The sequence below is a fragment of the Natrix helvetica genome (genome assembly GCF_964273705.1).
Source record: "Natrix helvetica genome assembly, chromosome: Z".
NCBI lineage: Eukaryota > Metazoa > Chordata > Lepidosauria > Squamata > Natricidae > Natrix > Natrix helvetica.
The window spans coordinates 47507526-47531869 of NC_138554.1; the positions used below are offsets into that span (position 1 = coordinate 47507526).

General features: G+C 37.3%; 2 protein-coding genes across 6 annotated transcripts in view; both read left to right on the plus strand.

Annotated features, from left to right (window-relative positions):
• The window catches only part of SMARCE1 (SWI/SNF related BAF chromatin remodeling complex subunit E1), a 41640-nt gene extending 31140 nt beyond the window's left edge, over positions 1-10500 (plus strand). For 3 of the 4 annotated variants that reach the window (XM_081933700.1, XM_081933699.1, XM_081933697.1), the window contains 4 exons: positions 3301-3473; positions 5498-5599; positions 7644-7854; positions 8920-10500. In XM_081933700.1, coding sequence (XP_081789826.1) covers positions 3301-3473; positions 5498-5599; positions 7644-7854; positions 8920-9131 — 698 coding nt within the window. In that variant the 3' untranslated portion in view covers positions 9132-10500. The remainder of the gene's footprint in view (positions 1-3300; positions 3474-5497; positions 5600-7643; positions 7855-8919) is intronic. The other variant, XM_081933698.1, reaches the window with a different exon arrangement.
• A 139-nt stretch (positions 10501-10639) lies between these two features.
• The window catches only part of CCR7 (C-C motif chemokine receptor 7), a 47504-nt gene continuing 33799 nt past the window's right edge, over positions 10640-24344 (plus strand). Inside the window, exon 1 of one of the 2 annotated variants that reach the window (XM_081933694.1) lies at positions 10640-12469. In XM_081933694.1, the coding sequence (XP_081789820.1) occupies positions 12280-12469 (190 nt within the window). In that variant the 5' untranslated portion in view covers positions 10640-12279. The remainder of the gene's footprint in view (positions 12470-24344) is intronic. The other variant, XM_081933695.1, reaches the window with a different exon arrangement.

The following is a 24344-nucleotide window of genomic DNA, read 5'->3' on the forward strand; positions in this document are numbered from 1 at the left end:
CAGGCATTACAGTTAAGATATTTTGAACAAGGTTTCAAATTGATTCCATTAGATAGAATAACAGTTTGACGTACCATTTTAAAATTTACATGACCTAAACGTCTATGAAGTAGATGTATACAGTTATCATGGGGCTGTTTATTCTTATAACCAGGTTCAGAACTTGCAATATTTAAAGAGTTCTCATGTAGAATAAATAAATTATTCTCCAAATTGGCAATAACACTATTACCTTCCTTTTCAATAATGCATCTATCATTCTTAAATGTTACTGTAAACCCACATTTCACAAGGTCTTTTACAGATAATAGGTTAAATTTCATTTTAGGTACATATAACATTTTCAATTTTTCATTAATACATGGACAATAAGCTGTACCTTCACCTGAAGCCTTAATTTTCCAACCATTTGCTAAGGAAATATGCTGTTTGCTAGCCTTCATAGTAACAAACCTTTCTTTAACCTTGGTTATAGAATGGGATGCGCCACTGTCAACCACCCAGAAACTATGGTTTACAGCCTTATCAACCTTAGCTACAGTTACAGTAACATTGTTGCTTTTTCTTTTACTATTAGCAACACTCCTTTTCTTGCTATTTTTACAGTTCTTAGCAATATGCCCCTTACCACCACAAGAATAACATTTCTTAACAAAATTTACAGTTGAAAACTGTGTTTCTTCTTGTGATTGATTGTCTCTGAACTGAACTCTATCCTCTCTTCGTCTGGACTCTTCAAGCAATCTCCCGGTAACCTCAGATAATGTCAGTTCATCTCGTGAAAGAACTTCCAATGAGGAAACAAAAGAGTCGTAGCTTTCATCAAGCGATGATAGAATAATATACACCGGTTGAAGCTCAGAAAAAATTAACTCTTTTTCTTGCAAATCCTGCAAAGTTTTCTTCATGAAGTCTAAATGAGCCAACATATCACCACCTTTTTGCAAACGGGCTCTAAACAGTTTCCGTGTGAGATGAATATGAGCACCCACACTGTCCCGAACATAAATTCTCCGCAATGTGTTCCAACACCTAGCAGCAGACTCTTCGCCACGAATATGTACCAGTTGCTGGTCATTCAGTGTTAGTCCAATAATGCAGAGAGCTCTCTCATTGTCCCTGTTAAACTGCGCAATCTTCTTCACATCCTCATTATCAGCAGGATCCCAATCTGTAACATCTGGTGGGTTCTGAACCACAAACCACAGTCCTTCTCTACGCAGAAGTAGGGAACACTTCAAGGACCAGGAAACATAGTTGGTTCCATCAAACCGGGTAATCATGGAGAGTGCAGCAGACTGTTCATGTGCCATATTCACAAAAATAAACTATCCAAAAAGTGGTGCATAAAAATAAAATATTAAGGCAGGGTGTCTGGGCCCATAACCAATGTTAGTGGTACTAGTGCGATTAAGCACTAGCAATGAACCCCAGGTCGAGGTTATAACAGAGCAACCCTGTAAAGTATACGCAGCGTGCGATATATAAAGCAACCACACTGAATAATGGATAGTAAAGTAACAAAAATAAACTTTACTTTCTGAAGAATATAGCAAAATCCATAAACACAGCCAAAAAGTCATACACAGAGAAAAACAGTCCAATAACTTACACACAGTAAGTAGTAGCAACAGTAATAACAGTTAGACAGCAGTTATCATACATCAGGCAAGAGAGAGAGAGAGAGAACATCAGCTGCAATTTATATGCTGTAATCTACTAATTAGCAGATCTCCTCTCTTAAAGATACACAACATGCCTTGTGCAATATATTGTCTACCCAACTTGTTGGTTACACCCTAACAGGACTTAATATAGTTGTGAGTGTGTGTCCCTTTTAAATGCGATGTGTTTTGGACTCCCATTTTAATAGTCTTCACTATGGTTCATGCTGGTCAAGGCTAATACAAATACAAATTCAAAAACTATTATCTATGCTTTGCCACCTGAGAGATAAGTTGGATTGTTTCTTTCCATGTCCCATGTTTGTATGAATTTGTTGGATAGATTAAATCTGACATTAGAAATTTGGAAATTGCAAAGATCGGAGTCCCTTTTCTGCAGCTTTTTTCCATCCATTATGCCACAAAACGTGTTTGAATAGTAATAATTATTTCCTGACAATTTTTCATTGAAAATAATTCTAATACCTTTCTGAGTGAGCAATTATGTGATTGAAATTTGGGGGTTTCACAGCCAGCAAGTATTTAGGACAGTCGCAGAGTCCTGCAGTGACGTGATAAACATTTGCTCAGTTCACAGCCAGCTTCTGACAAAGAGTCAATGGACAAGCCAGCAGTAAAATAATTAGTTGTCGTCATGGAATGTCTCACTTAATAACCTGTGGTGACTCATTTATTGACCAAATGGGAAATGATACTGTAAATCATTCACAGTAACATGGTAGTTTGTTTAGTGGAGTTGTCTGTATCAGTTGCATTCACTAAATGAGGACTATCTAATTGAATTTACACTTTCATTCATTTCTCTGCATATGTTAATCAATCCCACTGGATCAGATCCCGTTCTATTATATCTCTCTTTCATTTACATAGACAGCTAACATATTCCATTTATTTGTTTCATTTGCTAATTCATATTCTTTACCGTGTATTTCTCCTACGTATCAAATTACAATCTTCCATATGTTATTGTCATCACCAAATAGACCCATGTATTGACCTGCATTACTCACAATTTCTTTGGTCAATTTTTTGACCAAATATGGTTATTTTTGATAAAATATAGTCCAGAATATTCACCCTTGGACATTTTTTTGCTGATTAAAGCACTACTTGGTAATAGTATGGATTATATTAGACAGTTTTAATTAAAATAGCACATTTTAATATGCCACAAGTGCAGCCAAACCCTAGTTTTACTCCAAGTATATTTATGCTATTCTATACGTATATGTTGCAAGCTACATATTAATGTCTCCAAGCCTTCAATATATGAAATGTAGTAATACACATTCAGGATGCATTCTTAACCTAGTAAAGTTATTTATTATTCACTGAGCTTCTCTGTTACATGAAAATCAACTATTTTATATTTGCAGGACCGAATCATTCTTTGGTAAGGAAAATTAAATTTTACAGTCACTATTTGGTAGCCTGTATGAGTATATTTTACATGTATTTTTATTTTACAAATGTCAACTTTTGAGACATCAGCCGTTCAGGAAAAAAAGGTGAAATGTTTTTATCAAGGGGATTAAATTGATAGAAAGGAATAAAGGAACAGAATAAAGTTTATGTCAGAGTTATATGGTCCTCACTGTGCATGATTTTGTTTCAGATTATGATGATGGATTTTCTATGAAACATACTGCTACTGCCCGTTTCCAGAGAAACCATCGTTTAATTAGTGAGATCCTGAGTGAAAGCGTAGTCCCTGATGTTAGATCTGTAGTTACTACAGCAAGAATGCAAGTCCTCAAACGCCAAGTCCAGTCATTAATGGTTCATCAGGTAAAATATTAACACCAAATGTATGGGATGTGGTGAGGTAGGATTTAGGAAGAGTTTATTTAAGGCAGTGGATCCAGAATCATAAATGCTCATAATGTAGTTCACTTATTGTATGATAATAACTGCAAGACTATTGAATAGATCTCCATCACTCATTTTAACTAAGTTCAGATCTTTTTTATAATGTCTTCCTCCAATCTTTAAGACTTTTAATTCCATAAGCCTTTAACTTGAGAAAACTCACAGTTTTGCTGTTCCATGTTTGCTTTACTGTAGATGTTGCATTTACATAAACCAGATTTGAAACTGATTTGTGTTATTATACATAGATTTAGTAAGAATCGAAAGAATATTTAGTCTAAGTCACCATTATGACACAAAAAATTTTTTTCAGCAGTACCTTTGTTGCTTCTCCTTAATCAGACTGTGTGACTGTGTAAAGCACTACTGTCCTATAAATTGAGTGCTGGTAAACCACAAAGATGCTTATGGAGATTTTTATGGAGATTTTTCAGAGTATAAGACGCACCTTTTTCCCTCAAAAAAGAGGCAGAAAATCTGGGTGCGTCTTATATACTAAATACAGCATTTGTTGCCTCCCAAAACTCTGCCCCCTTCACCAAAATGGCCGTGCATAGCCTTTAGGAGACTTATCGAGTGCTCCTGGCACTCTTCTGCCCTCCTGGGGAGGGCAGAAATGAGCAGAAAATGGGCTGTTTTTTGCTCAATTTTTCCCAGCCCTCAGGAGCACTCTATAAGCCTCCTAAAGGCTATGCCTGCCCTTTTTTGACAAAAGAGGCGTCTTTAACACAAAAAACAGGCCACTTTTTGCTCGTTTTTGGGTTGCTCCCCCCCCCCCCAAATGAGCACTCTACAAGCTTCCTAAAGGCTATTCATGCCCTTTTTTGGGGGGGGGGGAAGGGAGGTTGTTTTTGCGAAAAACGGGCCATTTTTGCAGTCTAAAAACTTTTTTTAAAAATTTGCCTCTTCAAAATCTACAGTGCATCTTATACTCCGAAAAATACTGTAACTCAAGCTAATATGAATTCAGCAGCAGTAACTTTCCAAATGAAACAGATTATTATATCCAACAGAGATATGTATGCAATAGCACTTTAAAAGTGAAGAAGCAGCAGATCTTTTTTCCTTGTTATAAAATAACTAGGAGTTCGGGGGAGTGGGGAGTTCATTAATAGTTTGTTTTGAATTTTCTTTTTCCTCAGCATGAAGGATTGTATCTCTTGCCCACTATTAACATTTTCATATTGTCCCATTCTTTTCAAATGGGCATTTTTCTATGAGTCAATGAAGCAGATCTGAATTATCCCCCAAATTAATTCTTATATCTGAAAACACATGGTAAGATCATTTCTGCTCACCTCTCTGACTTGCTTTTGGGAAAGGGATAAAGAATGAGATCTCACCCAAGTAGCTTAAATCAGGGGTTATCGGGCTGGCATGGGTCCATGGCCTGTTAGGAACTGGGCCCACAGTGGCAGGAGAGTGAGAAATGCTTCATCTGCAGGATTTAGGTTGCAAGCAAAACCATTCCCCCCTCCCCCGGCCCGATCCATGGAAAATAATTTGTCTTCTGAAACTAGTTCCTGCTTCCAAAAAAGTTGGCCCTACTGCTTTAGATGATATCTTTTGGGAGATAAGGTATAACTAAAAGGTGTGGACTATTCAAATATTTCTGTATATTTTGTATTCTATCAAAAAAATTCACCTATTGAATTAAATGAAACAAGTAACTGCTGCTTTTAAAGATACTGCCAAACATTTTCATTAACATAGAAAGCACAGAAATGCCATTTGTCACATATTTTAGAAAGATATGAAAAGGAGTATCAAGCGTTATCAGGCATGGATATGTGCCTTATTCTGAAGCACTGTCGTGTGAAAAGCCTTAAAGGTACTTCAATTCCCCTTTTGCATGACTTTTTCAGCAGTCAAATATACTATTATATTTCAAATAGCATGTATTTGTTTTTTCACATAATACTTTCATTTTCCCCTCTACACAGCGTAAACTTGAAGCTGAACTCCTTCAAATAGAAGAACGTCATCAAGAAAAAAAGAGGAAGTTTTTGGAAAGCACGGAATCCTTTAACAGTGAGCTTAAACGGGTAGGGTTCTCTAGAGCATCTCTGCTTTCACTAAACGTATGTAGAAATCCCTGATCTTTTTTCATTTCAGATGGAAAGAAGACGTGCATGTTAAATCTAATATTGTGGTGTCCCAGATCTGCAAGTTGCCTGGGGGCAAAATCGTACTTTCACTTTTTAATGTATTTGTGGTTGGATCCTGCTGCCTAATATTCTATTGGACATTAGTACAATTGAAGCCTGAGTTCAAAAAAATCCAAGTGATGACCTGGATCAACCTGGATCTAGGATTAGTTTTATTTGAAGAAGGATTCTTGATACCTTTTGTAAAAAAAATTCCCTATGTCCTATTGAATAATTTGGAGAATAAAAGTAAAATACCGCCCTCTGCACCAATGCTAATTTTAAAATAAAAAAAATACAGCCCAAAAAATCCACGGCTTTTCTAACCAAAGCATTAAGCTGGAAGTAGTTGGCTTTCCAGATTTTTGAATTAGAATTCCTTGCCTAAGGAGGAAATTTAAAACATCTGACAGATACCCATGCACTACATTTTCACTACATTATATATCGGTATAACTTTCACCTGCCATCTGATGAGCAAGTTCAAATGATTGAATATACCATCAAGTAGAAAATTATCAGGAAAACAATTTCAAATTAACTTTCTGGTCTCATTTGATAGCTTATATTTTTCTTCTCTTTACCTTCAATAGGGAAATATTGCATTTTGTGTTTTCACATCCTTTATTTGAGATCTGAATATAGTTTATATATTAAATGCTGCATGACCAATGATAGCTCATTTATTATAGTTGGTGAATTTTCCTACAGATATTATTATAAATCTGTATTTTAGCCCTTTTTGCAACTCAGTGATAGACATGTCTGAGATTACATTGTAAGCAAACTGTTGAATTTTCCTTATAGATAGATTTCCTATTTCTAAAGTTCCTTGCTTTTCCTTCAAAGAAAGAACTTAGAAAAGTGATGATCTGTAGATATCTGTATATAACCAGTGCTGAATTGTTAGCAAATTGAATAGGTCAATTCATTGCATTCAGTAAAGCCACATAAATGCAGTACTAAAAGTATTGTAAAATGAATAGTATTGACTAAGAATTACATATTACTTTAGGTTTATAACTGAATCACTAAAGAATTTTTCAACAGGTTTAGACTTGTCGGGTGAGAAATTTCACTGTTGGCAAATAAATTTCTTCATTGTCTGGCATATGGATTAACCTCCTTTGTTCCTTCTCCAAATTCTATGTTCTTTTGGTACTTGGCTTTTCCATTTTGCCATGATATATTTGGCACAGTTGTATTGTTTATAATAAAAATGATGCATTTGTTGTTTTGGAATTAGAGTATATGGGACAAGTAAATGTTAAGGAGTCAAGCTGGAGATGTATAGTTGTGTTTTCAACCTCTTAACACTTCTGGGATTTTAGTATAGAGTAATATATCATCATTTTCTGATAAACTTATTTTTCTTGAGTTAATAGGAGTTAAAACCCAGCTTATTCGATTGGCAAAGTTGCCATACTGCCTATGCAGTGGATTGTTGCAAAGCCACTTTGTGAAGTTTTGTTAGAATAAGATTTGAATGGAAGTACAGATAGTCCTAGACTTAAAACCATTCATTTTAGGGTCTGTTCGAAATTATAATGGCACTGAAAAAGTGACATGACTGATTTCTATACAACTGTTGTGTTATGTAATCAAAATTCAGACACTTGGCAACTGGCGTATGTTTATGACAGTTGCAGTGTCCCACGGTCCTGGGATCACCTTTTGCAACCTGACTAGCAGAGTAAAGGGGAAGCCAGATTCATTTAACAACTGCATTAGTAACTTAACAACTACAATCATTCATTTAAAAACTATGGGAAAGGTACCATAAAATGGAGCAAAATTCCTTTAACAACTGTCTTGCTTAGCAACAGACATTTTGGACTCCATTGTGGTCATAAGTTGAGGAGTACCTGTAGTAGAATAGGAAAATGTTCTGATAGGAATCCTGGATTGAAAAGTGTCTTATTTCTTTCCCTTCTCTTGCTAGCTCTGCAGCCTGAAGGTAGAAGTGGACATGGAGAAAATTGCAGCAGAAATTGCACAGGCTGAAGAACAAGCCCGTAAGCGGCAGGAAGAAAGGGAGAAAGAGGCTGCAGAGCAAGCTGAACGCAATCAGACCACCATGGCCACTGAGGAGGAGCAGGCAGCCAGCAAGGCAGAGGAGAAAAAAGAAGAGGGAACTCCTCCCATGGAAACAGGTGATTGGAGTGTGCAGTGCCCATCAATCACATATTGGAGATGAAAAGAAAATAGTGCCTTTAAGAAGGCTCTTTGCGGGAAATTAAATTTAATGGAGGACAAGTTTATAAAGCAGACTCTTTTTTTTCCAGCCATGTGCGTTGCATATGGAGATTCGTTTTTCAGAAATTGTTCTCTTGCTTCCTTCCATAAATATAAAATAATCAAACTTATCTTTTTCAGAGATGATAATTTTTAAAACTTTTAGATTTTCAATAAAAGTAGAAAATTGTGAAGGGCTCCCTGACATCATAGCCCTTTCCCAATGCTTAAGAAGCCAGAAGTTAATTTCAGAAAAGTGGAATTTGCTTTAATTCAGATAGACAATTTGGGACAAGGGAGAAGACCACTCTTCATGAATGGATGTATCTTGTATCTGTTTAACACCTGATTCATATCTCTGATCTCCTCAGTAAGAGCTCTTTCCAATTTACCAAATTATTGTATTTTATTATACAGGTATTCATTTAGCAACCATTCAAAGTTACAACGACATTGAAAAGGTCCTCACACTTACAGTATACTAAAAATTCAGGGGTTTGGCAACCAGCATGTATGTGCAATGGTTGCAGTGTCCCAGGATGATGTCATTGCCATTTGCAATCTTCTCAACCAGAAAGCAAAGTCAAGGGATTACTTAACAACTCCATGATTCACTGCAGGAATTTGTTTAACAATTAGGGCAAAAAAAAGTTAAAATTGGGTATGACTCACTTAACAACCTTCTTAGTTAACAAGGGACATTCTGGTTGCAATTGTAATTGTAAATTGAGGACTACAGAAAGATAGATAGATAGACAGACAGACAGACAGACAGACAGACAGACAGACAGACAGACATATCCATATGGGAGAAAATGGTCTGTAGAAAACATCAGTGAGCTAACAAAATGTATGCCTGATGGTTTTTAAAACTCCCTTTTTATCTGCCTACTATTCATTTTTGCCTGTTCTCTTGTTCTTGAAAAATATTCTAGTAATTCAAATTAAGAGTCTTAATTTGTATGTTTGTGTGTGTGTGACAGAAGAACCTCCTCCAGAAGAAGCTATTGAGACTCAACAGAATGGTGAAGGGACATCCACTCCTGAAGACAAGGAGAGTGGGCAAGAAGGTGTTGAAAGCATGGCAGAGGAAGGAACAAGTGATAGCAATACTGGTTCAGAAAGCAATAGTGCCCTAGCTGAAGAACCCCCAGCTGACCCAATAACTTCAGAAGATGGTGAAAAGAAAGAGTAAAAAAAAAGTCACTTCCTTCCATATAGGTCTTCCCTTTTTCAAAAGATTTGTGAATTGTAGTGGAGTTGATATGTAAGCTGTCATTAGTATTGTTTTTTGTAGGTTGTTGCACAATATAACCCATGCATTTTTAATCTATATGTTATGATAAAAAAACATTAGTTACCGAACAATATGATTTACAAGAATAGCATCATATTTCTTAATTTAGCTTTATGATTGATTTTATTATTTTCCTATATCTAAGCCTTTGAAAAATTACCTTGTTCTCGGTTAGTAGTGGACCACTTAGAATGAGATTTATATATTCCGAATTGTAGGTTTCAAACCTGATCAATATTATTACTTATAGAAACTATAGAATTATAGTTATAACTGCTCATCATCAACAAAAATGTCCCATTTTTACTACATCCAAAACAAGTGTTACACTGAACCATGCAGTTCATTCAAAATCAATTTTTTTGCCTCTCCAGAATACTTTTTAAAAATATTAATTTTAAATCTAATTTTAATAAAAATAGTATGTTTGACTTCACAAAAGAAAAACAAGCATCAAAACAAGTACATAAAAATCATCGGATACCTAATTCTCCTTACAGTACCCTGTTTTGGGATCTATAAAAGGTAAACACCTGCACTGTTGCATATGCTAAAGACTTTCAGCACTAAAAGCCAACATTGATAAAATTATATTCCTAATTCCTATAACTTCTAAACCCCAAAGGCTTTCATCTGTCATTCACTGCATAGCTTGCTTATTTGCTTTATTATTTTTTTCTCCCTTGCAGCAATTCAGGTTCTTGTGCAAACAGAACACATTCTCTCAAGGCACATGGCTCTTTAGGCCATTCTTGTCCAAAATATAATTGTGTTATTCACCTTCATTATGTTCAGAGTAATGTGGGATTGTTTTTGGAGAGCTCACTTCCGCCCTCCCAACAATACTCTGATAGCTTAGTTGACAATGATTTTATGTGTGGTAGAACATAATTCCTGGTAGTTGCTTAAAGCTTATCATGCTTTTCTCTTTCACATATGTACCAAGCAGTAAATGTATAATATAGTCTTCACTAAACAATTCTCTGACAATGGAAGCCTGAAATATTTCTTGCACCTTTATGTAATTTTCTTTTTAAGCATGAGCCATTGAAACCGTTTTGCTTTAGGGTTAAATTCTCCAAGAAATCTAAGTAAAAGATTGTAACTTTAACTAAAGAAAGGCACTGGGTTTTGTAGAAATTTCCTAATCCATTGTTGGTTTACAGATTTGTAATGGCTTTTGTTTAGATTCTCTCTTTTTTACTCTGTTTATTCGAATGTTTTTTGATATAATAAACCAGTACTTGTTTTCAAACAGTAAAAATAACTGCAGTAGTCTGTACTTGTCTTGAACACATTGATGGTAAAGTGCTGTTTTCTTGTAAAGAGAAAACCTAGAACAGACTAGTGAGATTTTAAAAAGCTGAACTCCTTGCAGTAAACCAACATTCATTGGTGCCAGTCCAGTCCTGGGACATGATGGTGGGGAGAATATATTTAAAATATGTCCACTCAGTTCAGTGAAAAACTGCTGAGCCTCATAGTTGTGGTTGAGATAGAACTATTCATAATATTTGAGAAATATTTTTCAGTATTCCAAATAAGTACATGTCTTTCTCATTTGTTTTGCATTTTTAAAATTTGTTCTTTGCAGAAAAAGGTTTGTATATGTTTCCATAGTTTTCTCTCACATCTGTTCCCAGTTGGCTTGCTATTGATGATACTGCCAGCCAAATCTGATGCGCTCTGCAAAAACAACTTTTTGGAATTTTTATTCCAATTATTGAGTGGTCCTGAATTGTCTAGTAAGTGGTTTCCCCGTGTCCATAATATGTTTTTAAAAAACCCTAAGCAAAACCCTAAATATTCTCCCAAGGAAATGTTAGGATCATAAATCTGTCCCAGTATACTCCCCAAGTCAAAACAACATATTTTTGACAACTCTGTCAAGATAACCATTTAGACCAGCAAAAACCTGCATCAGTGTAAAAATGTAATTTGTTGGATTGAGGTAATAAAATAAGCATTTTGGTTGCAAATGCTTCCTAACTTTGGCACAGTGTCTTGGCAATAAGATAAATGAGTTGGAAGAAATAGGGATTGGATTTGCGTAACACACTTCAAATGATTATTAATATACCAATTTTCTTGGTTTGCACAACCTATTGAATCATAAATTTACCAAACAAACCAACATGCCAAACCACAAAAGAACATTATAACAATTAAGATTGAGAAAGCTTATACTATTGTTTGAATGTATTCATTAAATCTAAACACTCAGCTAAGCTATGTGAAACCACAGAATGAGGCACATAGGACAGTAGTTACTCTCAACTTGCAAATTGGGCTTTGATCTTATAGTTGAATTCTGTATTGTGGATGCAAGATTTATCCATATTTCTAAAATTCTCGTTAAGGTTCTTCTGTATCTTTCCTCTTAAAATTCTTCAAGCGGCAGGCAAGTGCTTTTGGTGCAGTAACCCTGAAAAGCTTGAGACTCACCTGCAAGATACATATTTTTTAATGATGACTTCAATTTGTTTAGTAAAAGATTGTGTCATGATGCCCAACCTAGATTACATTCCTTTTTGACTTACCAAAAACAAGTACTAGGGTAATTTGTGTTCCTCCACCTACTCTAACTTTCTTGCCTCACTTCTTTTCTCAAGAACCTCAAGGCAATGTACATAGTTTCTTCACTCTACTTCTAAACAATTGTGTAAAGTAGGTTAGACTGTGAGAAAGAATGAATAACTTGGCCCAAGATCACTCAGTAACTTTCACGGTGGATTAAGAATCTAAAATTTTATCACCCATACTCATAGCTTGATACAATAATTCAGTCTTCCTTAAACCAAATTCTTTCAAATGGATCATTGGTCATCGTGGCTGCTCATGATGAAAACTTTAGCCCAAAATAATAGGAGGAATGCAGATCAATGAAAGATGCTCTAATCATTGTACCATGCTGTTCTCCTAATTCTTTCAATGCAGATTTATTTTTAGCAATACTTATGTTTATAATGCTTTCTGTTCTGTAAGAGCCTATGAAGTAGTTGTATCATTTTGCACAATTGCTCCTTGAAAGTTGGGTGTGGAGTAAATGATTTTTTGTAAGTACCTGAGGCAACTTTCAGAGTGTGTGTGTTCTTACGTAAAACCCCAGGAGGAATTGGCTCCTGAAGACAGTTTAAATCCATGCTATCAAAATTTCATTAACATTCTCTCCACCCAAAGCCCTAGTAGTCTTGTTCCAACATGTTCCTGTTCTATCTTGACTTCACAAATTTCAGGTATACTCAATATGGGTTTCTGTTCCTGGTTCTCTCCCCCCCCTCCATATGACAGTCATATAGGAGCCAGATGAAGGTTTGTAGTAACATCAAACTAGTCTGGAGTATCAAATTGGATAGAAGGGGATTAAGAACAAATGATTAAAATTAAGAGTAATTTAGGACATTTGCAGTTTTGCCGTAAGGATTGAAACTGGTTATGTTAAATTGTTCAAGATCAAAGTGAAGATTTATGTGGGAAACTACAAAATCCTGTATATGTAAATGTAAATTTGAAGCAGGGAAATTATTGTAATCCATTGATTTTTTTCCCCATGCTTAATTTCCAGAATTAAATATGCTTATCAAATTATTGACTTTATGATGATCTAGAGCAGTGTTTCTTCACCTTGGCAACTTTAAGTCCTGTGAACTTAAAGTTGCCAAGCTGGGGGATTCTGGGAGTTGAAGTCCACAGGACTTAAAGTCATCAAGGTTGAGAAACACTGATCAAGAGTTTCCTTGGCATTTCTTAGGATATTTAGATGGTAAACGAACAAGGTCAAGAAATGGATAACTGGTCAGTATGAAGATTTTAATAGTTTCAAAATAGGGTATTAATTTTTATAGATTCCTTTACATGTTTTTGAAGACAGGTTGTTTGTTTGTTTGTTTTGGATACATTGAAAGTGCATCCTCCACTGAATGCAAACAGGCATCCATGATTCTTACATAGCTTTCTGAATTTCAGAATAACAATTGGAAAAGACCCTGTAGGTCATTTTGTCCAACCCCCACCCACCCAAGCAGGAAACGTACACAATTTCTGACAGATGGCAGTCCAGTCTCTGAAATTTTCCAGTGATGAAACTCCCACAACTTCTGAAGGCAAGCTGTTCCATTGGTTGATTGTTCTCATTGCCAGAAAATTTCTCCTTATTTCTAGATTGAATCTCTCCTTGATCAGTTTCCAACCATTATTCCTTGTCTGGCCTTCAAATGCTTTGGAGAATAGCTTGACCCCTTCCTCTGTGACAGCCCCTCAGATAATGAGACACTGCTATCATGTCTCCCCTAGTCCTTCTCTTCACTAGACTAGCCATGCCCAGTTCCTGTAATTGTTCTTCGTATGTTTTTAGCCTTCAGTCCCCTAATCATCTTTGTTGCTCTTCTCGGTACTCTTTCTCAACATCTTTTTTATAGTGTGTTGACCAAAACTGGATGCAGTATTCTAGGTGTGGTCTTCTGCTTCTTTATGTTTCCAAATAATTTTGGAATGCAAGAATATGTTTTGCTTATTTAGAACTGATTTCCCCCCCTTCGTGCCAAAATAATTTGGCTGTTTTGGGGATATGATGCTATTTTTCATGCCTATGTTGACTTAGTTGCTTGGCTCCCTAATTTATGTCTTGGAACAGTGTTATATTATGGAACCATTTGCCACCATCTTCATGATAGGCAACCTACTGCAGCCAATATTTGATACTCCCCTCAAAAGCCAATTCTGATTCTCGGTATTTAACATTTTATTTTTTTCATTTTCTTTTGAGATTAGTTAAAGTGAAAGAGAGAATTCAATATATGAGGCTTTAAAAATGATATGATATATTCTATTTTTTGCTTTAACTGTTTTTTCCCCATTTAGTCTGTTATGACAAGACATACATGGAGTACACAGCCAAATTTTAAATTATTAGTCATCCGTGAACTATGTAGAAAAAAATCTCAAAAGCATACCATTAATACTTTTGGCAAGGGCAAGAACCAGAAACTGTTGAAAACCTCAAAGTTACTGTACTCACCTAAGGATACCTCTGCCATCAGCAACAGCTTGGCTGCTAAAAGAAAGCAGATAGAGGACCTAAAAGATTACTGTTTCTTAAATTTACTCTGTCTTTAAGTAAATGAACATTGAAAGTGCATATTTAACAGCAAAATCTGCTAAATCTTTACAATAGAGCTGGTTTTCACAAAAAAGCTCTATAATTAATAAATCAGTTAAGATCATAGCTATGGGCACTAGTGATTTATAAACAAGTACTAACATATATATATATATATATATATATATATATATATATATATATATATATATATATATATATATATATATACATATATATATATACATATATATATATACACATACATACATACATACATACATACATACATACATACATACATACATACATACATACATATATATATATATATATATATATATATATATATATATATATATATTTGTTTTCGTAGATTTTCACAGGTGTAGGTATGCTGGTTTTGTTGTATTCGGGTCTTTTCCCGTGTAGGTTTTAGATTGTCTTGGCAACATTTCGGCAAGATCTCACTTGCCATCTTCAGGCTTGGGCTTAAAATGCGATTGGAGCTGCCGTCTTTCTGTAAATCTTGGTGGGAGGGGATGGGGTGCTGGCTTTGTTTCAGTAAGTGGAATGATTGGTTGTGTGGTTGTATCATGATTGGTATTTTGGTGCTGATTGGTGCTGGCTGTGTGTGCATTGTTGTTTTGTATTGTAACGGCCTGGGTGGTGGGTGGTGTTCGTTTGTTGACTAGGGCTGGTTTCAAGATGTTTGGTAGGCGGGAGGTATCATCACGTTTATTCATGTTGTGATGAGGGTATTTCTCTATTTCGATGGCTTCCAAAATTATTCTCTTGTTGAGGTGTTCTGTATCATATGAATATGGCCTTAAACTGCCTTTACAGGAATATACTGGAGTTTTAAGGGTTTCATTTCATAAGCAACAGCATTCCTGGGAAATTATTCTGCTTAGCCTCTTAATTTATTACATTGCATAAACTTAAAAGAATGCAAGAATGAAGAAAAAAGGTTCAAAATGCAGAATAAAAAATAAAACAAGCAAAAAACATCGTGAAGGTGAATTTGAGGACACATTCCCCATTGCCCACATTCTTTTTCCCCTCAACTGCTAACCACTATAATATTAATGTTACGGTTTTAATGTTTAATATAAACAACCAGTTTTTTGCTCATATCAGTTTACATAATTTCATCTGTTGTTTTTAATTAGCCGTTTGACTCTTCTTAGAAGCCATAATTCAAATGCTGAATCTGCCTTGCAATGTAATGTGTCATCTATAGAGAATTCTTGCTTAAACTTGGTTAAATTTCTATTATGAATCTATACAGTAATTTAATCCCACATGATGCCATATTCATCAAGAGCCAGTCTGGTATTAGTGGTTAAGGCTTCAGGTTAGAAGGAGACTGAGTTTTAATCCAACTGCTTTCTTGGGCATAAAACTAGTTGGATGATCTTGGCCAGTCACATTCTCTCAGCCCTAGAAAGGAAGTGATGGCAAACCACTTTTGAAAAGAAACAACTGCAGGGGTTTGTCCAGGCACTCTCCAAGAACCAAATACAATTGAACAGAAGAAGAAGAAAGTCAGGAGCATCACATTGTGGCAACATGGGAACTAGACTCTACAATAGATTCACACATTCATTTTGGCCTCACATTTACATCAACAACACCTCTGGATTCTTCATAAGACAAATGAAACAAATTGCGCAAAAAAAAATTGATGGACACACGTCTGACATTAGGACTCAAAACAAGGACAATTATCAGAGCACTTCAATATCCCAGAACACTGTACCAGATCTCAATGTGTCTCTTAGAAAAGTAGGGCATCAAAGCACCATCAAAAAAGAAATATTTAAATTCACAAATTGTAAACTCTTTCAAGCAATTTTAGAAGGTCTCAACAAACAAAAGTTTTTAACACAATTGCTTATGTACTTGTGATGTACAACTATGATCTGTTACCTTAATGTGCTTAATGAAACTCTCTCCCAACATTTTGGACCACTACCATCAATTTCAAACTTGCATCCATCTAGGTACTCTAATCATCTGATGACATGAAAGGAGGTACCAGATTCTTTAGTTTTTGCTATCATAGGTTAACAAAGCTCTCCTCTTAAAAATCCCATAGTTGGTTTTCTCCCGCATTTAAACTGAGGTGTTTGTGCTACCAAAAACTTCTGACCTACTTGGTCAGAAAAAACCCAACTAAAATTATTTTGGAAGACTGGACGCTTTATATAGACTTTTTGCTAAAGGGAGAAAAAATAATTTAACGGTTTGATGATATTTTAAAAAATGTGGATTAGGAGCAAGAGGGATTCATCGAATATCCAAGAGGGAGAAAGGATTATAAGATTGTAATTATCTGTTAAAGTTAATGTCAGAAGTCATTTCATAATTTCTTTTTTTTATTTTGCACTTTTTCTTTTTTAGATTTGTTTTATTATTTTTTGTAAAGTTCTCAATAAATATAACTTTTTAAAAATTGAATCTTGGCTCAGTAAAGAGATGTCTTACAGCCATTTCCTGCTTTATTCCTTCATCAGATGATAGTTCTGCGTTATTTCTTTAACTCACTGGAGAAATACTCTACAAAAGTCCTTTTATAACTCTCCCTCCTTTATTACCAGCTTGGAACCTTTCTCTTATTCTTTTGTTCATATCAAAATGTTTTGAGCCCTAGTGCAGTGATGGCGAACCTATGGCACGCGTGCCACAGGTGGCACACGGAGCCATTTGTCAGGGCACGTGAGGCGCTGCCCTGTCAGCTGGCCAGTGCGCATGCGTGCATTGGCCAGCTGAGTTCACCTTTTTAAAAGCCATTTTTCGCCCTCCCCAGGCTCCAGAGGCTTCGGAGCGCTTAAAACGACCCTCCGAGCAACCCGGAAGTGACTTCTGGTTCGCTCGGAGGATCCTTTTGAGCGCTCCGAAGGCTTCAGGGAAGCCTCCAGACAATCCCTGAAGCCTCCGGAGGGCCTCCGGGGGGCGGGGGAGGCTCTTTTCGCCCTCCCCAGGCTCCTATAAAGCCTGGGGAGCCTGGGGAGGGCGAAAAAAGCATGTAAAATGGGGGGGTCTCACATTGTGCGGGCATGCGCACTGAGGGGTCGCGTGTTGCATTATGGGTGCGGCACGTCTGCACACGACCCCCCTGCGCTCCCCCCACTTGTGACACGCGAGCCAAAAAAGGTTCGCCATCGCTGCCCTAGTGCATCTTACCTTAGGGGAAATGGCTTTTCTGATGGCCATGTTATGAGTTCTCAGAGGTGAAGAAAAACATGTCTTGCAAGAAGAGTCTTCCTTACTTTTTTATAGGGACAAATTAGTTATGAACTCAGACATTTCCTTCCTTCCAAGGACAACATTGGTATTCCACTTGAATAAAGACTTCAAATTGCCTAGCTTTTTTCACATCCTCCCATTTCCTTTAGAAACATTACTTCATTCTTTAGATGGAGATCAGGTTCTTGCATTTTATCTGGACCCCACAACAGTATTTCACCTAGGCCAACATTTATTTCTGGTCCTCCAAATTCCATCTAAAGGATATGGCCTGCCCCTTTGCTTAGTGCTGCTCCAAAAGGATACTTTCAATCTTTTAAGTTTTGCTTCTAGATAGGATCCCCTTCCAATGCAAGCTACCTCTACAAGAGTGGCAGCAACATCAGCAGCCAGTCTTCTGGATATTCCACTACATGAGTTATGCCCATCAGCGACATTGTATCAACTATCTATCTTCATCAAGAATTTTAAATTGGGACCGTGCTCCTGAAAATGACCTTCAGTAGAGCTATCTTCATTTAGTCACCTTGTAGCAATCAGATTCACTCAGCTTGTGCCTGAATCACCACAATGAAGAGCTATTACCTGCAATTGCAATTCTCCAAGCAGGCACCTATGAAGTGACACAGTGTGCTCTACCCTGCTTGATTTCAACTATCCCCATTGATTGTTCCAATCAGAAACTGAAAAGGGTCAACAGTTTTACTTAGTTTTATGTATATATGCTGGACAGAATGTCCACAATGAATTCTCTAAGCCAGGGGTGTCCAAACTTGGGAACTTTAAGACTTGTGGACTTCAACTCTCAGAATTCCCCAGCCAGGCTGGCTGGGGAATTCTGGGAGTTGAAGTCCACAAGTCTTAAAGTTCCCAAGTTTGGACACCCCTGCTCTAAGTATAGAAGATTCTAAATGGAGCTCTGCCCACTGAATCCAATCTTATAAATATACAAGTGACTGGAGTTACAGTTATAAATGCTCTAGTTTGGGGGGGGAGGGGTTCCCTTTATCCTGTATAGTCTAGAAGCTTCCTTCCAAACCTGATTCTTCACTTTATCAATTCTCCATGGAACCCAAGAATTTGGCAATATCTGTAGCCCAGATGTCTTCATTGCGAGCTGCTGCCTTTCATTCAACTGCAGTTTTTCATTTTCAACCATTACCTTTCTTTACAACAAATGTTAATTAACTGCAATTACTGGCAGAGATGAAATATTTCACTGAAAAGGGTGTGTAAGAAAAGGAGAGAAAATAACACTTTTTTTTTCATTTTCCCACAATAGAAGTGATGAAATAAAATGTCCCAAACCTCCTAAAAACTGTCTGAATGAAATTATCAAATGAGTAGTTAAGCCGCTAGTCGCCAAACTTCAGTAACACAAGATCAACCTGTCAAATGAGTCACAACAGTATTCGTGCTGATAATGGGCTGATGTTATCATAGCTAGGTTAAGATTATCATAAACACAGACAAACTCTGTAAGGCCTGGCATGCAATTTTGGTGCCTGTCCCACATCAATAGTCTGGTATTTTGTAAGGCACACCTATGCCAGGTAGGTTTAAAGGCATGCAGGTGATACAGCCCCAAACATTAATACCCAAACAAGGAAATATAAGGATTGAAATTTCTGGCTGGTTTAATTCCCCTAGTAGCCAGCCACTCTGGAAAATTAAAAAGCAGGACACGAAAATAATAGCCATGTTCTATCAGTAACTGATATTGGGAATCAAATGGCCTCTCAGTATTAACGTAAGCCCCAAAAGTAAATTTAGCCACCATGATTTATCTTTTCCAAATTCAATATAATCAATGGCAAAAAAGCAGAACCAGTGAGGTACAGTGAGCATTATTGAGACTGGAACAGTTTAGTAAAGTTTCAAGTCAAGTATAGTTCAGTGGCTGACTTTGAAGAAGCTCTTCCAGCCTACACAGGATTGTGGTGAGGATAAAAGAGGAAGGAAAAGAACTATATATGTTATAGAGAGCTTCAAAAGAATATAAACCCAGATAGGCCTCGTCTTATAACCATTTATTTAGTGACCATTCAAAGTTATAACAGCACTGAAAAAAGTGACATATGACTGTTTTCACACTTACGACCCCTGAAGCATTCCTATGGTCATGTGATCAAAATTCAGATGCTTGGCAACTGACTCATTTATGACCATTGCAGGCCATCGTAATCACATTTTACAACCTTCTGACAAGCAAAGTCAATGGGGGAAGCTAGATTAACTTAATGTTACTAACAACAACTGCAGTGATTCACTTAACAACTGTGGGAAGGAAAGTTGTAAAATGGAGCAGAACTCGGTTAATAACTGTTTCACTTAGCAACAGAAATTTGGGGCTCAATTGTGGTCTTAAGTTGGGGACTTACTAGTACAACAAATAATTAACTAGACATTGTATAAATGACTGTTTTTCTGGTTCTGTCCTGAATCTACTGTCCTATCCTGAGTCTGTCAGTTCCACCAGTGTCCCCTGCATGTCTGCCTTTTCAAATGAAGTGCTTTTTCAGCCATGTGGGACCACAATTCCCATAAATTTCAGATAGCGCATTCACCTGTTGATTAGGGACTGCAGATGTGCAGTCTATCACATTTGAAAAGCAATAGATTAGGAAAGACTTTTTAATGATTACGAATGTTACAGTAGAGAAAGAAGAAAACTACATTCATGCCCCTGTTTTATAATCCGATCTTTTCTAAACTCTTAAATATTTGGACAGTAAGGTTTTGTGGAAAAGAATATGCTCCATCCTGCATACATCCTCCCTTTAGATACTCTTTCATGCAGCTCTACGGCATTCACAATATTTCAAACTCAGGTTCCATTTTAATAGGGGGGAAAAACAATTTTCTTATTTTTTTTTAATCCTCCTCCTGGCCAGTGTGGATTGAGTTGACCTGGTTGTTAGATATCCTACCAACATGGTGTCTGAGCCAGAACAATGTAACACACTCTTGGTAGTTTTGTAGGCAGGATGGCAGAGAAAGAAACATTATGAGCTGAAAGCAATTGCTTTTAAGTAGGCATGACCCAAAAATATTACCTCCAGAAACAGGGGGAGAATGCATAGCATCTCTCCCCAATCTGTCCCCATTCCTCACCTAGTGGTGGCACCAGCAGCAATGCCACTCGCCTTCAACCAGATCCCTTACCTATATCATAGGGGATCCATGATGTGCTGACCTCAGAAGCTGCCTATATTAGCAGTTTATATGGTTCCTTAACAAAGCAAAACAAGAGGTTCACTCCAAGGACATATTTGGAGCAATACATATAGGCAACAGGCAGATTATTGTGCACTTCAATTCAATGAAAAAGATGCTCTGAAAGGTAAACCAGAAGGATATCAGGTGACATCTTGGTCCCACTAAACTCTCATCTCAATCCACTATCTAAAGTAGGCATTTAGTCACTTGGGCCAGCCCATCTTTTAGCATCATTGCTAAAAACAGCAGTAAAACTTTACTTTTTCTCCAAAAACCTGCTAGATGGCGATAGCGCAACACTCTCAAGGATGCTTCACATCATTAAAACAGCTTCATCCCCACCTAGTGGCATAATGCTGTGAATTTATTGCTGAGACATTTATTTTTGCAGACAAAAGATCGTTGATATAATTCCATAGAAAAGAATCTGGTTCTTTTTCATTTTATAAAATACTTCCCCCCTCCTCAAATCTGTATGTTTAGAAATATTTCCAGTCTGCCCTTGAGTTAACCTAGGAGAGCTAGTACAGTCCAGGAGTTAAAGCAGTGTTTCTTAACCTTGACATATTTAAAAATAATAGAATAGCAGAGTTGGAAAGGACCTTGGAGGTCTTCTAGTCCAACCCCCTGCTTAGGCAAGAAACCCTACACCATTTCAGACAAATGGATATCCAACATCTTTTAAAAAACTTCCAGTGTTGGAGCATTCACAACTTCCGGAGGCAGGTTGTTCCACTGGTTAATTGTTCTAACTGTCAGCAAATTTCTCCTTAGTTCTAAGTTGCTTCTCTCCTTGATTAGTTTTCACCCATTGCTTCTTGTTCTACCCTCAAGTGCTTTGGAGAATAGTTTGACTCCTTTTTCTTTGTGGCAACCTCTGATATATCAGAATACTGCTATCATGTCTCCCCTAGTCCTTCTTTTCAGTAAACTAGTTACTAGACATACCCAGTTCCTACAATCGTTTTTCATATGTTTTAGCTTCCAGTCCCCTAATCATCTTTGCTGCTCTTCTCTGCACTCTTTCTAGAGTCTCAACATCTTTTTTACTTGGCAACAAGTAAAGGTCCACAAGAAATGTGGACCAATAGCCAAAATTCCCCAGTGAGCAGCATACATCTTAAAGTTGCCAAGGTTGAGAAACACAATGGATTAAGAGAGGCAGATGCATGTTTTAGTCCAATTTGTATCTCTGCATTGTTGTCATGGGAAAATGGGAGGAAAGAGTGGTAGGTATGTCACTTTGAGCTCCTGAAGGAAAGGCAAGATAAGAAACAAATTTCTTGACTGGTTTGTATATAGGAAAGTGTCACTGAACTGAATTGGGAGTTAGAGAAGGTTTAACAGATGAAATGTCTTAGAACCTTTACCTCTAAGCAGCACAGCACCTTGGGCCACTCCTCATAGCAGCTTTGAGATAAAATCACATCAAGGCTTGGTCAAGGAAACCAGTATCATGCAGACTTCAATAAAGAATCAGAACTCCGTCTGTCTTTATATTATTGGTTTTCTTAAGGCAGTATCTCTTTGCACATTTTGTATTTCTTCATCCTGAACTACCATTTATGAGATCAACTAATAGCAAATACATCTCCCAATATTATTTGTAGTCTCTGCCTAGAGCTTTCTTTTTCGACCTTCTCTCAATTTCTTATATGGTGTCCATAGCCCTGATTTAATAAATAAGTCCAAATGACTGGATTCACATTATGTTAAATTGAGACCAGACCATGTTGTTCTGGGTCACATTAACATACTGAGTTGTTGTTGTTGTTGTTGTTGTTGTTGTTGTTGTTGTTAGTTGCGAAGTCATGTCCAACCCATCATGACCCCATGGACAATGTTCCTCCAAGCCTCCCTTTCCTCTACTATCCTCTGGAGTCCGTTTAAGCTTACCCCTACTGCTTTGGTGATTCCATCCAGCCACATTCTCTGTTATCCCCTTCTTCTTTTGTCCCCAGTCTTTCCCAGCATTAGGCTCTTCTCCAGTGAGTCCTTCCTTTTCATTTGGTGGCCAAAGTACTTGAGTTTCATCTTCAGGATCTGGCATTCTAAAGAGCAGTCAGGGTTGATTTCCTCTAGGATTGACCGGTTTGATCACCTTGCAGTCCAAGGGATTCACAGGAGTCTTCTCCAGCACCAAAGTTCAAAGACCTCAATTCTTTGGCACACAGCCTTTCTTATGGTCCAAACTTGACAGCCATTTATAGTGAGTAGATTCCCATATCTCACTAAGCCATGATTTGTGTTTAAAGCAGCCTGTTCATACATACTTATGATATGGTATACCATATATCATTATGCCTCAATTCATGCATAATAGCTAAAGTACAATACATCAACTTTTAGCACATTGACATATTGGGGGGAAGGGGTTAATAAGGGAAATTGTTCCAAACTTTTCAATGTGTATTTTATGATTTCGTAATTGTTTGTGACTGAGCAATTATTCAACTATATAGCTGCTGACCAAGCCTTTTACACATTTTGCAAACTTAACAGGTGGTAGATCTGGTCTACAGAAGAGAAGGAACAGAAAAAGGAGCTTCAGCTCATCACACTTGACTGATGATTTGTGCATGTCACACTGCCACCGCGAACACCTTGTGCTATGCAGTAACCGCAAAACCTACCATGAAGGATCCTATGCAAAATTGTTTCTGTTGACAGTGATTATATAAGAACCTTCCCTTTTGGAGGAAATAGCCTAGGGGGTCAATGAAGTCGCAGCCCCAAGAAACTAAGGCAATGCTAAGTTAGAAAAGAGATGAAGAAAATCTCTAACTGTTGTAATGACAGAAACCAGAGTCAAGAGGAAGTCAGTTCAGTAGGAAGGGTTTATTGGTTTGCCACTCCTTAACACCTGGCAAAAATAAAGAAAATAGGGGGAGCAGTCATCTACATATATGTTTCCTCCATCCTCCCCTCTTCCTCTGCTTTCATTCTGACAGCAACTTCTTTTACCTTTACACAGAACTTATGAAGCAGTTTTAGTTCCAAGAGTTCATGACTTGTGAAAAATAGACCCACCCACCCATCCCCACCACATCATCTGAAGCCTATGTTGGGTTCTGTATCTTCTTTCTGCCACAAAGAAGAGGGAGTCAAATCTATTCTCCAAAGCACCTGAGTGCAGGACAAGAAGCAATGGATGGAAACTGATCAAGGAGAGAAGCAACCTAAGAAGAAATTTCCTGATAGTTAGAACAATTAATCAGTGGGATGGCTTGCCTCCAGAGGTAATGGGTGCTACAATACTGGAGATTTTTAAGAAGAGATTGGATAACCATTCGTCTAAAATGTTAAAGGGTCCTACCTGGGCAGGGGGTTGAACTAGGAAACTCCCAAGGCCCCTTCCAACCAGTGGCGTAGCGTGGGTTGTCAGCACCCGGGGCAAGGCAAGTAATTTGCGCCCCCTAACCCGTGGCAACCCACGCTACGCCACTGGACTCGGGACATGAAGGGAGCTCTGAAGCAGCTGTCCTTCTTAGCAAAGCTCGCAGCGCCCTCTATAGGCCCGAAGCAGAATCATTTTCTTCCCT